Consider the following 16,042-nt stretch of genomic DNA (forward strand, 5'->3'; position numbering starts at 1 on the left):
ATGCTGAGGGCTTAAATTACGAGAAAAATTCCGTGATTTATACTTAAGGCAGGCAAACCCATTTCCGCCGGGAAAATGATGAGTGAAATAGTGAACTTGTTCGCGTCATATTTTGAATCGATTTATGTTAGATATGACGAAACGTGGAAATTCGAACACATTTATGTTGAGTCTAGCGAATCAGTGGATATACAAATCTCGTTATTTAACATTGAAAGTTCGATTCAGAAACTGAAGTGGAAGAGTGGAGCTGGACCAGATGAAGTTAAATGTCTTGCGATTACAAAGTGTTCGTCTGCAATTTGGCCAATCTGATTGTTATCCTTAAATCGTCCGTCGAATCAAACATAGCCGAACCAATGAAGATATAACGTGAGGTACCAGTCTACTGGAGGAAAGGTCGAAAACCGATATCAAGAATTACAAAGTCATCGTAATTTAACCAATCACGAAGAAAATTCATGAAATAGCGGTGAAAAATAAACTCAGTGAAATCTAGGGATGGGAGACGTTCAAAATTATCGATAATATCAATCGAAAGAAATTATCGATAATCGATTAATCATATCGGTATCGATAATTTAATTTAATAATTATCGATAATTATCAAAATATCGAAATTCGATAATTGTTAAAATATCGATATTTTGATTTTTATCTGAAAATTCATGAAAATATACCGATATATCGGAATATATCGATAAATATCGGATTTTCGGACCAAAATATCGATACATCGAATTATCCATATCTTGATAATTATCGGAATATCAATAATTATCGATTATCGGTATTTTTAGCCCCGTACGAAGTACTGAGGGCTTATAAGATTAATATGCCGTTTGTAACACGTTGAATTGGAAGCAGACAGTAAGGGCAAAGCGTTTGGTTATGTTCATAGATGACGAATCCGCAATAAAACAAGGCATCAGAACAGTCGGAGCGTTTGCTGCGACTTAGCCCCGTACGACCCGTAATCCTATTTCGTCCGTAACCATAATACGTCCGTAGCCGCAATACGCCCGGAACCCTAATACGTCTACAACCCTCTAATGCGTCTGTTACCAAAATGCAAGTCAAGTTGGGCATGGTCAAATTTACTGAAAGTGTTCATTTTTAAAATTGCGCGTAGCGCAATTACGAAAGCCCGTACGAAGTACCTCTCAAATAAAACCAACAATTTACGATATTATTTTAGAAACCCAACATTTTTTGCCAACTTTCTATTATCTCTCAAATGAAACAAAAACTAGCAAAATCGGATGATATTTACTCGATTTATGTGCAAAAAACACTTAGGGCCGAGTAGCGGCCTTAGTCCAAGGGCCCAAATTTGAAACTTTTTTCGCCACGTTCTTTTCGGTATTCAATTACCTTCCATAAAAAACTAAATCTAGCAAAATCGGATGAGATTTACTCGATTTATGTGCAAACAAGGCATCAGAACAGTCGGAGCGTTTGCTGCGACTTAGCCCCGTACGACCCGTAATCCTATTTCGTCAGTAACCATAATACGTCCGTAGCCGTAATACGCCCGGAACCCTAATACGTCTACAACCCTCTAATGCGTCTGTTACCAAAATGCAAGTCAAGTTGGGCATTGTCAAATTTACTGAAAGTGTTCATTTTTAAAATTGCGCATAGCGCAATTACGAAAGCCCGTACGAAGTACCTCTCAAATAAAACCAACAATTTACGATATTATTTTAGAAACCCAACATTTTTTGCCAATTTTCTATTATCTCTCAAATGAAACAAAAACTAGCAAAATCGGATGATATTTACTCGATTTATGTGCAAAAAACACTTAGGGCCGAGTAGCGACCTTAGTCCAAGGGCCCAAATTTAAAACTTTTTTCGACACGTTCTTTTCGGTATTCAATTACTTTCCATAAAAAACTAAATTTGGCAAAATCGGATGAGATTTACTCGATTTATGTGGAAAAAACACTTAGGGCCGAGTAACGACCTTTGAGCCCTCCCAACAAGCTCGCGTTGCATCCTACACAAAAACAATGTTCAGCAACTTTGTTCTACTCGTCAATACCTTTCATTTGATATATCACAAGCAGCTATTGCGTGCGTATTTCGGTAGATATCGTCGAAAGACTGAAAAACACCTATAGGGCCCTAGCTCTGGAAGGGCCGACCCCACCATGCCCATTTTCGAACTTGACCTTACTTTTGTCGAATGTTTTTATTGCGGATTCGTCATCTATGAACACAACCAAATGCTTTGCCCTTACTGTCTGCTTCCAATTCGCCGTGTTACAAACGGCATATTAATCTTATAAGCCCCCAGTACTTCGTACGGGGCTAAAAAATGTCCGTCCGTCTGTGACCCCTCTAGCTTGATCAATCACAACCTTTTTTCAAAATTCTTTTTCGACAAAAGTAAGGTCTAGTTCGAAAATGGGCATGGTAGGGTCGGCCCTTCCAGAGCTGGGGCCCTATAGGGGTTTTTCAGTCTTTCGACGATATCTACCGAAAAACACACGCAATAGCTGCTTGTGATATATCAAATGAAAGGTATTGACGAGTAGAACGTTGTTTTTGGGTAAGACCAAGAAAAGTACGGTGCAGTTTGTATTGCCGCAATTTAAAAGACATTTGAATGGTTAGGGAAAATTGATTCTGTGAACCCTAACGTTAACGTAATTGTAACGAAAGAAAGATACATACAGAAAGATATACGCGAAGCAAAGCTGTTTACTAAAATCACTTCGACGTGCTCAGTAGGACAGTGAATAACGATGGTGTGGAGACTGTAGATTGTTTTTCATGCATTTACGAATCTCAAGATAAAAGATGTTAGATTGACGCGTTCTGGCATTCAATTTGCTAAAAAAGAAATGTAGAATAAATTGGGAACGGTGTTTCAAATTTTTAAAACGAACTGGTGATTCTCAAAGCTCATCTTTCTGATACTTTTTAGCCCCGTACGAAGTACGAAGGGGCTTATAGGATTACGATGCCGTGTGTAATTGATGGAATTCGAAGCAGACGGTAAGGGCAAAGTGTTTGCCTATGTTCATAGATGACGAATCCACAATAAAAATTTGGGCCGTCTGTCTGTCACGTCGATATCTTGAGTAAATCAAATCCGATTTCAAAAAATTTTTTTTTCCCATAGTCAAAATAGTGAGGCTAAGTTCGAAGATGGGCATATTCGGGTCGACCCTTCGTGAGTTAGGGCCACCTAAGTGATTTAAGGTCTTTTGGTGATATTTATGGCAAAATAAACTATGGAAATGTAAATGACACGGCAAATGATAGGTATTGTCAATACCAATCCAGGAAAAAAAAGTTTTTTAAAATCGGGTGAGTGTACCGTGAGTTAGGGCCTTAGAAGTGAAAAGCTATTAGGGCCCTATGTGTATTTTACATATAACTCGAGCAAATTTCATCCGTTTTTCGTATTTTTTGTTTCATTTGGAAGGTAATCAAAGGCCGAATAGAATGTAGTTGAAAAAAAATTAAATTTGGATCCTCGGACTGAGGCCGATACTAGGCCCTATGTGTATTTATACTCAATAAATTGAAACTTTAGGGCTATTTTAAGGAACGTCGTAAGGTCAAAGTAGGGTGACAGACGCACTAGGGTCACGTACGCAATAGATATACGGGTTTGTACGGGGCTCAGTCGCAGCAAACGCTCCGACTGTTCTGATGGCTCGTTTGTGACAAAAAAGGCTTAGAAAGTTAAGTAGCCAATCCCCGTTTTCTATACATATGTTCTTTCTCTAATGCATGGGAAAAAAATGTATGAAGCGCACGCTTAGGTCTGACTCCTTCATTCTAAGACAGAGTGCGTTCTATTTGAAGAACTGATGAGTTTGAAGACGGAGATTTCAAAGTGGTATTCGATTCAATTTAGATTCGGAGTTTGATTCGGATGTTGAAGTTTGAAAAGTTTGACATCGGCAAAAAGTCGTCGAAATGGTTGTGTCAATATTTCAAGGTACGGTCAAATTATGTACAGATTGGAGAGGACAAATCTAGAATTTATGAGTCTCCATCTGGAGTGCCACCCGGAAGTCCGCTTGGTCCGTTGGCGTTTACTGTCATCAATGACATAGTGGACGTTATCATAAATCAGGCTTAATTCTCTTAATATTCTTAATACGACAACGACATCCATGCAGTATTGATACAAGAAACACACACTGAAGATGAACTGCAATCGTCATCGAGAGGGGAAATAAGTGGATTTAAGGTAGTCGCATCATTAAATCATCGTACATACGGCATCGCCACATATGTACGGAACGATATGTTAAACGTGGATGTTGTGAAATCAACAATCGACGAAAATGATGTCCTCACCATCGTCATTAAAATATGCGGTACACACATAACGAATGTCTACAAGCCACCGAATAATCGTTGGCTGTTCAACGAAATTATGTGCTACGCTCATCCGTCCGTTTATGCCGGTGACTTCAACAGCCATCACACGACCTGGGGATACAAAACGAGCGATGAAAATGGAACAGCACTTAACCAATGGTCTGAATCAAACGACCTATGGCTATTGTTCGATGCAAAAGATAAAGGTACATTCCGATCTGCTCGGTGGAACCAAGATTAGATTACAACCCCGACTTATTGTTTGTAAGCACATACGATGACAAAAAGCCACTAGTTTCCAAGAGAGCTATACTAAACAGCTTTCCTCGATCACAACACCGACCGGTGATCATAAGTATTGGACTCGAGTTTCCATTGATAAATTCAATCCAAAAACCTAGATGGAATTTTAACTTGGCCGATTGGCCGACATACCGAGAAAAATTGGATCGAACAGTCAAGCATTTTCAACCAATACTGAAAAACTACAACCGTTTCGTCGGAGCAGTCATAGCTGCAGCCAAGAAATCAATCCCAAGGGGATTTAGAAAAGAATATGTGCCATGTTGGAGCGCCGAAGCTGAGCGTCTGTACAACGAGTACTGTGAATCGGGTGACAGTGAAGTAGCCGATGAACTTATCCACTCTTTAGACAATGCAAGGAAGGAAAAATGGATGAGAACAGTTCAAAGCATGGATTTTACACACTCAAGCCGCAAGGCATGGTCGGTCATTCGACGTCTAGCCTAGACGGTCTAGGTGCAGCGAACACGAAATCTGGCGCTAAATCTTCGATCTCAGCAAACGATGTAGCAGCTAGACTGGTCCGCCTCACTAAAGTAGATATGGACAAGAACTGGGAAGCCAAGGTAAAGAAAAAGTTGAAATATAAGCGTAGAAACCTTTGTTATAATCAAGAATTTTCATGCCCGTTTTCCATTGACGAAACAATTGAAGCAATATCTGCCATAAAGCCTGGTAAAGCTGCCGGTCTTGATTACGTACATCCGGAATTCATTAGAAACTTCGGACCACGAGCAGTCGAATGGATTACAAAATTCCTTAACGATATCCTGAAAGCAAAGAATGTTCCACCGGCTTTCAAGAGAGCAAAAATCGTGGCAATTTTGAAACCAGGTAAAAAGTCGAACGCAGCAGAAAACTACCGCCCGATCTCACTACTTAGCGTTGCGTACAAATTGCTCGAGCGACTGACCCACAAACGAATCGGAGATAAAATCTACGAAAAGACTCCAATCGAGTATGCAGGATTCGTGCCAGGCCGAAACACGACCGACCAAGCACTGGCATTCGCATTATCTACGTGCATCGAAGCAGGATTTCAGAGAAATATAAAAACTGGAATCGCCCTAATCGATCTGACGGCTGCCTACGATACAGTATGGCGAACAGGACTCCTGTATAAACTGGTTGACATAATCCCATGCAGCACAATGATAACGCTCGTGAACAATATGTTGTACAACCGTCGACTCTACGTTTTCTTGGATGACGAGGTCAGCCGGCAAAGAACACTAAACGACCGCGCGTCTTATCGTGCCTGCTATTTTTGGTCTATGTCGGCGACGTACCAGACACAACATCGAGAAAGTTTATTTTTGCGGACAACTTCGCTTTAACCGTCCAATCAAAAACGTTTATGGAACTTGAATTTGCCCTTACAAAAGACCTCGATATCATGCGAAGATATTTCATCAAATGGAGATTAACACCGAACCCGGCAAAGACAAAAGTGAGGCGAGGCGAGGCGTGAACTACGAGTGCTTTTCGATGGAATAGCACTGCAACACGACTTTCTCCCGAAATACCTCGGTACAACATTCGACAGGCCAATCACATTTAAGCCGAACTGCGAAAAGTTGGCCGCTAAGCTTAGAACGAGAAACAATCTATTACGCAAATTAGCGGGGACTACATGGGGTGCGAATACAGACGTACTTAGAACGACGACATTAGCATTGGTCTATTCGGTGGCCGAATGTTGCGCACCAGTTTGGCTGGGTAGCGCCCATACAGACCGAATCGATGTTGCACTTAATGAAGCGCTCAGAATAGTAACGGGCACAGTCTCATCCACACCGGTCGAATGGCTTAATGTATTGGCCAACATCGAGCCACCATCTATAAGAAGGACGAAGGTGCTCGTTAAAGAGTGGGAAAAGCAACAAAGGGCGACGAGTTTGCGTTTTAACAAGTTTTGTTTATATTATTTCTTTTCGAATATAAAATCAAAAAACCACTCGGATTCAACCTTCCACGTAATAGTCCAGACGCTTGTGTCATCGAGGTTTTAAGATTTTTTGTGAATGGATTCTGATAGAGTATCAAAAGTTGTAGAACTAAATTTTTTCTTGAGGTCGATGAACCGGTATTACCGGTAAAATTACCGTTTTAGTGTAAAACTAAGAATTGATGTAACTCAAGATAGAAGTGACTTGGTTCCAGGGCCTATTATGTAAAATTAATTCACGAATTTGCAAAACTCACCAAATTCACAAAATTTGCAAAATTCACAAAATTTACGAAATTCACGAACCATTTATGAAATCTTGGTTCACGTCAAAGTCAGCTTCGGTGCTTGAGAGTGCTATGGCAAATGTGATGTTTGAGTTTGTGAAGACGAACAAATTTTCCAAACAGAGTTTTTTTCCCGTTCATGAGATACTGCAGGTCGAAATGGCTGTAGTTTAACAGGGTTTTCAATGGTTTTTCGTGTACATCAATGGAAGAATAAACTCTAAAATAGTAAGTGATCCTCAAATAGAAGGCATGGCGGTACGAATCGAAGGAAAGAAAAGTATGAAAGTCGTGTGAGTGGGTCGCGAGCTACATCCCTCGGAGTGTGTGAAAATCGGGCTACCAAAGCATAAAATTTCTGTGTATAAATCGAGTAAATCGCAACCAATTTTACGACCAGACTCTTTTTTGCCGGGAAGATATTAAACAATAAATTCAACAGTAGTAAGTACAGTCCAATTTAGACCAGAGATGAGATCAAAAGTGTAGTTTTGTGAAATGGTTTCTAGTTTCTACAATAGAAAATGAGGCAGAAAATGTATGGTAGTGACTGGTGGATCAAAAAGAAAGGTGAGAAAGGTAAAATCAATCAAAGCATATCTACGAATGTAAGACAGAAAATGAAAGGTGTACGATGCAAGAAAATAGAAAGAAAGTAGCGGTAACGTAAATTTCTTAACGAAATTAAATTATCCGTGTTATTATTGTTACTATGATGCAAGTATGATGCAATAACGACAACCCGGTAACTTTCGAAGTATAACCTTGTGGGTCGTTCGGGTTAATTTCTAATTGAGTTCCAAACAAAAAATTTTTATATTTTTTATCGATGGAGAGCCTAATTATAAGACACTTGGTCTCGTATCATATGCCAAAAAAAGTTAAAAGTTTTTTTATAAATCATTTTGAAAGTCACTAAAAACACGAAAATTCGAATAGAAATACAGTATGTCATCAAAAAATTTTGTATTTCGATTCGAATTTTCGTGTTTTTAGTGACTTTCAAAATGATTTCTAAAAAAAGTTTTCACTTTTTTTGGCATATGATACGAGACCAAGTGTCTTATAATTAGGTTCTCCATCGATAAAAAATATAAAAATTTTTTGTTTGGAAGTCAATTCATCAGATTCATCGGGTCAAGATAAGCACTGAGTGGAGATTAAAAAAAGTTGAGGCAAGAGACGAACTAATTTTTTCAAACAAGGGAGCCGAGCCTGTCACCGTAAAATTTATAATTTTGCGACCATTCTCAGTCGGAAGCACTTTCAATGCTCCGTGTGCGTGTACAAAACGGAATACTTACAAAACTTATTTCGTCCGGAGTTTTTAGTTGCTTGGAAAGGAACGTGGAAAGTGGGAAATTGACCTCGGCTCTCGCTAAAATCCCACTAGTCAAGACAATAAATTTTCAAGCAGTTATTTACTATGCTTTACAAGCTCGCGAAGAAAAAAAAATTCCAAGGACGTAGTTAATGACACATTTACATGTCGCAAGTTGTACGTAATAGTAATAGTAGAGTACATTGGGTGCAAAGTAATTCCATTACATGAGGAATCAATTTTGTGATATGAGTCGAACTAACAAGTGTGTATTTAAGCAAGAAGCTTTAAATCTTTTAATCAAAAATACACGAAAAGCTTTAGAAACTGTTATTTAGTGTAGAGCTTTCATATCCGAGCCGAAGAACAGTTCTTACTGTTTCATTAGATTTCATATTGTATCTGTGAATCAAAACGACCTACCGAACTGTACCAGCATATGTAATGCAAAGATACAATCTCCACCCATAAATCTTTCCCAGTTTCGATCAAGCACTCAAGCTCTCTATGGTAGATTGTGCTTAGTTTCGCCTTATCTAAATTTTATCTGGTCCGAGCCCTATCCAAAACAAGTTGCTTGAAACACCAGAGTGAGATCGCGAGTTCACAAATTGATCTCGAATTAATAAATTACTTCATAGCACCGGATGGGATAGCGAATAAATTATAATTAATTAAGAGGCACTTGTACTTTGCTGAAAAGCATACATTTGGGCGTTTTTTAATTACTGGATTTTAGTTTATTTTTGATGATGTCTTTCCACCAGAATGCTTTTTCAAAAATACCACAATTCCTACCACGACTGTGTTAGCTTTCAACAGAAAATAGATTTGGTTGTAGCAGTTTGACCAGCTCTGAAAACAATGAGAAGTTTATATAAATTTCGTTAAAATGCTCATTTTTCTCAGAGCTAGTCAAACGACTACAACCGAAACTAATTTTTATTTAAAGCTAACGCATTCGTGGCGGGAATTGCGGTCGTACATTTTTCAAAAAGGATTCTGATGAAAAGATATCATTAAAAAGGAAATACGAAACACGCAAATGTAGGCTACAATTTTAGCTAAGTACCGGTGCCTATTTAAGATCTTGTATACATGGAAGTCAAAGTCTCCAAATGCATCAGTCCGAGGTAATTTCAGTCACATTGATACAATATATCAAACTGTCGCCCGTGTATTATACGGCACTTTACCTACTAGGGTCACTAACTTCGACGACACAACTATAACTGCTGTTTTATCGTTAAGCCCTTAGGAAGTAAGTTTTCCAGAAAGCGCCTGTAAAGAAAAACAACTTTCCGTGGGGTGCAATGAGTAAAATATAACACGACACAATTAGCATACTATTAATAAATCGGCAGCCCTACCACACTCGTTACAAAACAATTTTCATCACGTGTAGTGGTGTAGTATGATCTGACCCTCGACTGTCAGCTGACTATTTCCAAATATCTAGCTGACTTTTACGATGAGTAACAAAATAAACGTATTTTGAACATGCATTTACTCAATGCAATTCTCCTAAATTCACAAAAATTTGCAAAATTCACAAAAATTTGCAAAATTCACAAAATTTACAAAATTCACGAAATTTACAAAATTCACGAAATTCACAAAATACACAAAAAAAACGCTAACTTTGAAGCCATTTTTGGCCGGTGTCTTACAACCGGATTTCATGTAAGTAGGCTCATTCGACAGGTACAAGTCTCAACTACAGCCAAAAAAGTTCCGAAAGTGATAAAAAAAATTTGCCCGAGATATTGAGCAAAAAGTGAGGTTCCACAATCGGATTTTTCTTGCACCAAATTACACTGTTTCCTTTCGATTTTCGAGACATTTAAATTTGAAATGAGCCGGAAAATGACAGAAAATTGTTGTACTAACGTTAATACATCCGAAACAATGCATAAACATTTTTCTATATGGGACAGACGCGTCAAAAATGGTCAAAAATGTTAAAAATTGGTGAAAACCTACGAAATTTGAACTATTTTTTGCCGTTTTCTCAATTTTAGCGAAAAAAAAATTAAATTGAACGGAGAACTTCAGGGAAACTTTTTTATCGCATTAGATACATCAACAGCTGCAGCAATTAAAAAATTAAATTTATCTGGAGACTCAATTTCAAAAAAAAAAATTCAGAAATTTTCAAAGAAATCGTAATTTTTTCATTTTTTTTCTCAGTGAAAATAATAAATTCAGATCACTACTTCCGTTCATGCGCTGACCGGAACTGGTCGGACAGGAAAGTTCAGTCGCATTATAGAAATGAAAAACTTTTCTCGAAGCACGAAATAGTTATTTATGACACTTAATACACATTGTGAGCCTAATAAAGTACTTTGCACCGAGATTAATTCATACAACGTTTTTCGCAACAAGTTACGAAAAGTTACGATGTGTATGCAGCAGAGGCATCTAAAGTAAGCAATTTTCGACGTTATGATGCTGAGTTGCATAAAGAAATTTGTGCTTCGCTTAAATGCCTTGAAGATCTCGAATAAACTCCAGAAACATTTTTCGACAATATTGTACCGTTAATTTTCCATTTGTAATGTTGGAGAAAGTAGATGGTATATATTCATAGAAACGCCAGCGTTAGCTAGATTATTGAATTTTGATCCGTCTGCGTACCAGATGAGATCTCCATTGGCAGAAATTACGGTGTTGCTAGACCAGTCTTCTCCAGATGAAATAAAATCGTTTCAAATTTGTTCTCGAAACAAAAAGTTGGAGTGGTAGAGTCAAACGGAAGTTCGAAGTCCCTATTAAATCTGTCATCTCGTTGTCGGCTGTACGTATCGCCATCTCTTCGCTGTGTCGAACCGGACCTTGATCGATTATTTCGTTTCACTGGCGAATATCTACGCTGCTCTCTTCTCTGTTGAGGGCTGCGAGAACGATTCCTTTGGTGTTTGTAATCGTCATTTCTTGGTCTCCTGTCCATTCTTGAATCCATATCATTTCTGTCGCGTTGATCGTGGTCGTGCTGTCGTTCGCTTTTATCGACATCGGCTTTTGAACTTTTCTTCTTTGACTTACTGGTTTTACCGCTCATTTTATCCAATTCGTTGGACAATTGGTGATATTTCATCGCTAAGAATTTGTCCATGTCCAAATTTCCTTCGTCCTGATCATCCAGAGTTTCTTTTCGAATTTTTCGGTATTTTTTGGCTAAGATTTCGTCCAAGTCACTTTTTGAGCTCTTCTTCGATTTTTTGTCTTTTTTCTCTGACTCTGCCACCATTGTTTTCCAGAATGCTGCGTGACCAAAATTGGTCTCGTGGAGGAGAGATGAGTGGTGCACGATAACTTGAGTAAATCTCAAAGGATTTTCAAAAACTTTTTTTTTATTCGATGAAGTATCGAATTCTTCAGGTCAAGTTTGAAAATAGGTGGAATCATCTGGGAGTAGTTCTCAGAAGAAGCCGTTTCAACTCTTTGTAAAGATGAGAAATATAGTAATTCACAACCGATTTTAAAAAAAAATGTTTGGAGGAGAATGGAATTACTGAGGTTAGGTTGCAAGGTAGATTATGTTGGTCTAACGATCTACCTGCTGTTGCTAAACGAATTTTGTATCTATTCAATAGTATTTTGCCTCGTTACAAAACAGAACAGAACAAAAATGAATGAGTTTAAGTTTAATTGAAGACATACTCCACGGTGTGCCTGAACCAAATTTAAACAAACATTTTTGCACCTCTGATTTTTCTTCTTATTTCTCTTTTTTGGGTCATAACAAACAACTTTTGTTCGAGGGGTAGGTTGGCGCAGCGGGCGCTTTTCGAAAAAATTGCGATAACGTCATCTGAAGAGTTCATTATTTGGCCGTTCCCAGCACTTTTAATAACTGTTGTGGGCTAAATGAATTATTATATAAATTTTGGTAGGTCATCTGATCATTGAAAGTGATCAAGAATACTGTCTAATAGTTATAGGAACTTAACGTTCCACTAAATGTGACAATTATGATGGTTTTCATCGATGTATGTGAGCAGCGCACCAAAATTTCGGAGTAGCCGTACGTAACAGCATTGTAGGACCAATCAGAGTTCAATATGACTACAGTTTCCTAATGTTGGTATCTTTTCGATGGCTTTGAGGTATATAACAGCGATTCTCTATTTAAATTTTATATTTTTCGTTACGAAAGTGTCGGTTTTGGTGGTTTCGGTTTTACGGAGGTCCTTCAACTTAGCTACATTTTTTCTATAGTTTTGCAATATTGGACACAAAGACGACTAGATAACATCACAAAATTTTTGAATATATTCGGAATGGCTAGACAATGTATGACAAAAAAATGTCAATCAAATCTCCAAAAAATATAGACTGTATTGGCTTACTAATAGTGAAACAACGTAAGCGAATATAACTAATTTTCTATTTACAGTGGAATAACGTAGGTTATAAGTCATATTAACCCAGTTTTATACTAATTTTAGATTTTCATAGTCGAAAGACTTAGAAAGAAAGAAAAATTAAATGACAAAAAATAAAAATTATTATATTTTTAGTTGTTTAAATATATTTTTTTGTTAAAATTAGGTACATTCGACGACGCGACGATCAGTAAGCTAGTACCGTCTATATTTTTTGAAAATTCGAGTGACGTTTTTTGTCATACATTGTCTAGCCATTCCGAATATATTAAAGTCCGTCAATGACGTTGAGAAGAAAGCTGTCTAACTCGGCCAACGATTTACAAGGTAACAGTTTCGATAAGATTTTGTAAAAATGAAAATAAGAATCGATCGCTACAAATTCGCTACTTTTCCTATTTTCTAGCAATCAATTCTTCATTTTTGGCGATTCGTTCCTTATTTTTGAATTTTCGGCTAAGATATTCCCCAATTGTTTATAAAAAACTAAAAAAATAAAAAATTCAAATTTTTTGTCCAATTGCGAACCATAAATTTTAAAATCCGAATTCCAGTACCTTTAAATGGCGTCGTACTTTTCAAACGTATGAAATATAAAATTCAGCTCACTTAGACTGATTTTGAGGAAAGGAGTTATCGTTGAAAAAAGGGTGGAGTTTCATTCGGCGGACCCTGTATAATAAGTCATTTAGCCCACAACAGTTATTAAAAGTGCTGGAAACGGCCAAAAAATGGACTTCAGATGACGTTTTCGCAATTTTTTCGAAAAGCGCCCGCTGCGCCAACCTACCCCTCGAACAACAGTTGTTTGTTATGACCCAAAAAAGAGAAATATGAAGAAAAATCAGAGGTGCAAAAAATTTTGTTTAAATTTAGTTCAGCCACACCGTGACTCCATTTTTTAAATGAAAAAATTACGATTTCTTTGAAAATTTCTGAATTTTTTTATCAAAATTGAGTCTCCAGATAAATATATTTTTTTAATTGCTGCTGTTGATGTATCTAATGCGATATTAAAGGTTCCCTGAAGTTCTCCGTTTAATTTAATTATTTATTTTTTTGCTAAAATTGAGAAAACGGCAAAAAATAGTTCAAATTTCGTAGGTTTTCACCAATTTTTAACATTTTTGACGCGTCTGTCCCATATAAAAAATTTTTTATGCATTGTTTCGAATGTACAAGTACTACAATTTTCTGTCATTTTCCGGCTCATTTCAAATTTAAATGTCTCGAAAATCGAAAGGAAACAGTGTAACTTGGTGCAAGAAAAATCCGATCAATCAATATCTCGGGCAAATTTTTTTTATCACTTTCGGAACTTTTTTGGCTGTAGTTGAGACTTATACCTGTCGAATAAGCCTACTTACACGAAATCCGGTTGTAAGACACCGGCCAAAAATGGCTTCAAAGTTAGCGGTTTTTTTGTGTAGTGTCTACGGAAAATGACCATATTTACGCCATTTTGTTTTTCCAAAAAAAAGTTCTTCCATAAAACTTAGGTAATTAATGTACCTTTCTAACAAAAAAAAAAGAAATCCGAACCAAGTCACTTCTATCTCGAGTCATAGCAATTCTTAGTTTTACACTAAAACGGTAACTTTACCGGTAATACCGGTTCATCGACCTCAAGAAAAAAATTTAGTTCTACCACTTTTGATACTCTATCAGAATTCATTCACAAAAAATCTTAAAACCTCGAATCCCACAGAGCCACTTTTGCCACTCTTTTACAGGTTGAATGGCTGTTGAATCTTGACCTTAATGTTTGAACTTTTGACGATTCTTTTTGATGATTTAGTTTATTACAACCTGTGATATGTTGAGTATAAACGCCATACGATAAATAAATAATCATAAATCAGTCAAAAACATTCAAAGAGTAAAAGTGACGCAAGTCCCTGTGCATACTTCCAAAACAACTGATATCGCTGTAGATGACGCATTTTGCGCTTATACGTAAGAATTGTCAAAACAAAAATTTGGCCAAAATAATTCTAGAAGACAAATTTTACCAAAAAAATTTTGCGTCACAAAGTGGCAGATGATTCGGCTATTTTTCATTTGTACATTCTTTCAGGACGTATTTTTCCCTATTTTAACAATTTTCTTAACTCACAGTACTTTCCTCAACATCTGCCACTTGTGACGAAATTTTTTATGTACAAGCGCAGAATGCGTTACCTACAGCGATATCAGTTGTTTTAGAAGTATGCCCACGGACTTGCGTCACTTGTACTCTTTGAGTGTTTTTGACTGATATCAGTTGCTTTGGAAGTTTGGTTTGATTTTCTGTTGTTATTTGGTTGCAATTTATAACCTCTATATCTTCCATCCGAAAACGCGAAATTTCGCGAACATACTTTTTCCAAAAAAGTGTTTTCTCGACGTTTGAATAGATACTCTATCCGAATCTGCAATTAAAAATTTAGGAACTAATCACCTCACTTATATCGAAAATAACCCAAAAATTATCGAAAAATCCGATGGGAGTTAGGAAGTGCCAGAGAAATCATCTGTCATCCCAAAATTTTGGAACCAACTTTGGAACACCTCACTTATATCGAAAATAACCCAAATCCATCGAAAAATCCGATGGGAGTTAGGAAGTGCCAGAGGAATCATCTGTCATCCCAAAATTTAGGAACCAACCTTGGAACACCTCACTTATATCGAAAATAATCATTCATATTACCGAGGGGTGAACCACTCTTTTTTTCGATGGATTATTCGGTGATTATTTGGGAGTGGTTTACACCTCACATATAACGGTACGTTTTTACATATTTTCTGCTGTTAATGCTGTTTCAAAATCAAATAGTAATGTCGGAAATTACCATTATCGGCGGCAAAATGTAATGGTGCCATCTGATCCTCGTCTTCAAAGTTTACATTTGCTCCCTTCTGAATCAATAGCTCAACGATCTCGGCATTCTCTGTTTGTTTTTGAATGAAGAAAGAAGTTAACCGATAGTCACATTGATAATAATAGGTTAACATTAATAGTCTTGTGCATTGTGCAAGTTAAAAGTCTAGATTACCATTTGTTACTGCGGAATGCAATGGGACCTTTTTCTTTTCATTAGCAAGGTTCGGATCTGCTCCGTTATTCAGCAAAAACTCAGCAAAATTATATCTGTCTCTGTAAACTGTGAACGACGGACGAGAATTAAAATGCAATTAGTTTTATACGAAATTTTGCAGACTTTTTAAGTGTTCAAAAGAAGACAACCGGACACTCCACTTAAAAATACAATAAAAAAACACCTTCTTGATCAACCGACAAAGAAACCCACCAACTACTTACCTTCTCCAACGACAATAGCTAAAATTGAATCTCCATCTTTGTCTTGTGCATTGATTTGAGCTCCATTTTGAATCAACAAATTTGCGACAGTCACCGAACCTTGAAACATTTAGTTTGGTTTTTATAATTAATAATTTT

The 16,042-nt window shown here is 37.1% G+C and overlaps 1 protein-coding gene and 1 long non-coding RNA gene across 6 annotated transcripts in view; both read right to left on the reverse strand.

Moving 5' to 3' along the window:
* LOC119072205 (serine/threonine-protein phosphatase 6 regulatory ankyrin repeat subunit B-like) overlaps nt 1–16,042 on the reverse strand; it is a 149,812-nt gene that overhangs the window by 89,307 nt on the left and 44,463 nt on the right. For all 5 annotated transcript variants that reach the window (XM_037177375.1, XM_037177378.1, XM_037177374.1 and 2 more), the window contains exons 24-26: nt 15,905–16,003; nt 15,639–15,746; nt 15,435–15,533 (exon numbers count right to left, since the gene is read on the reverse strand). In XM_037177375.1, the coding sequence (XP_037033270.1) occupies nt 15,435–15,533; nt 15,639–15,746; nt 15,905–16,003 (306 nt within the window). The remainder of the gene's footprint in view (nt 1–15,434; nt 15,534–15,638; nt 15,747–15,904; nt 16,004–16,042) is intronic.
* LOC119072226 lies at nt 802–11,817 on the reverse strand. The gene is made up of 3 exons (XR_005086816.1): nt 11,460–11,817; nt 2,898–2,905; nt 802–814 (listed from the first exon to the last, which is right to left on the reverse strand). It is a non-coding gene; the product is annotated as an uncharacterized LOC119072226 (long non-coding RNA).

The sequence above is a fragment of the Bradysia coprophila genome, assembly GCF_014529535.1.
Source record: "Bradysia coprophila strain Holo2 chromosome IV unlocalized genomic scaffold, BU_Bcop_v1 contig_81, whole genome shotgun sequence".
NCBI classification, from domain to species: Eukaryota; Metazoa; Arthropoda; class Insecta; order Diptera; family Sciaridae; genus Bradysia; species Bradysia coprophila.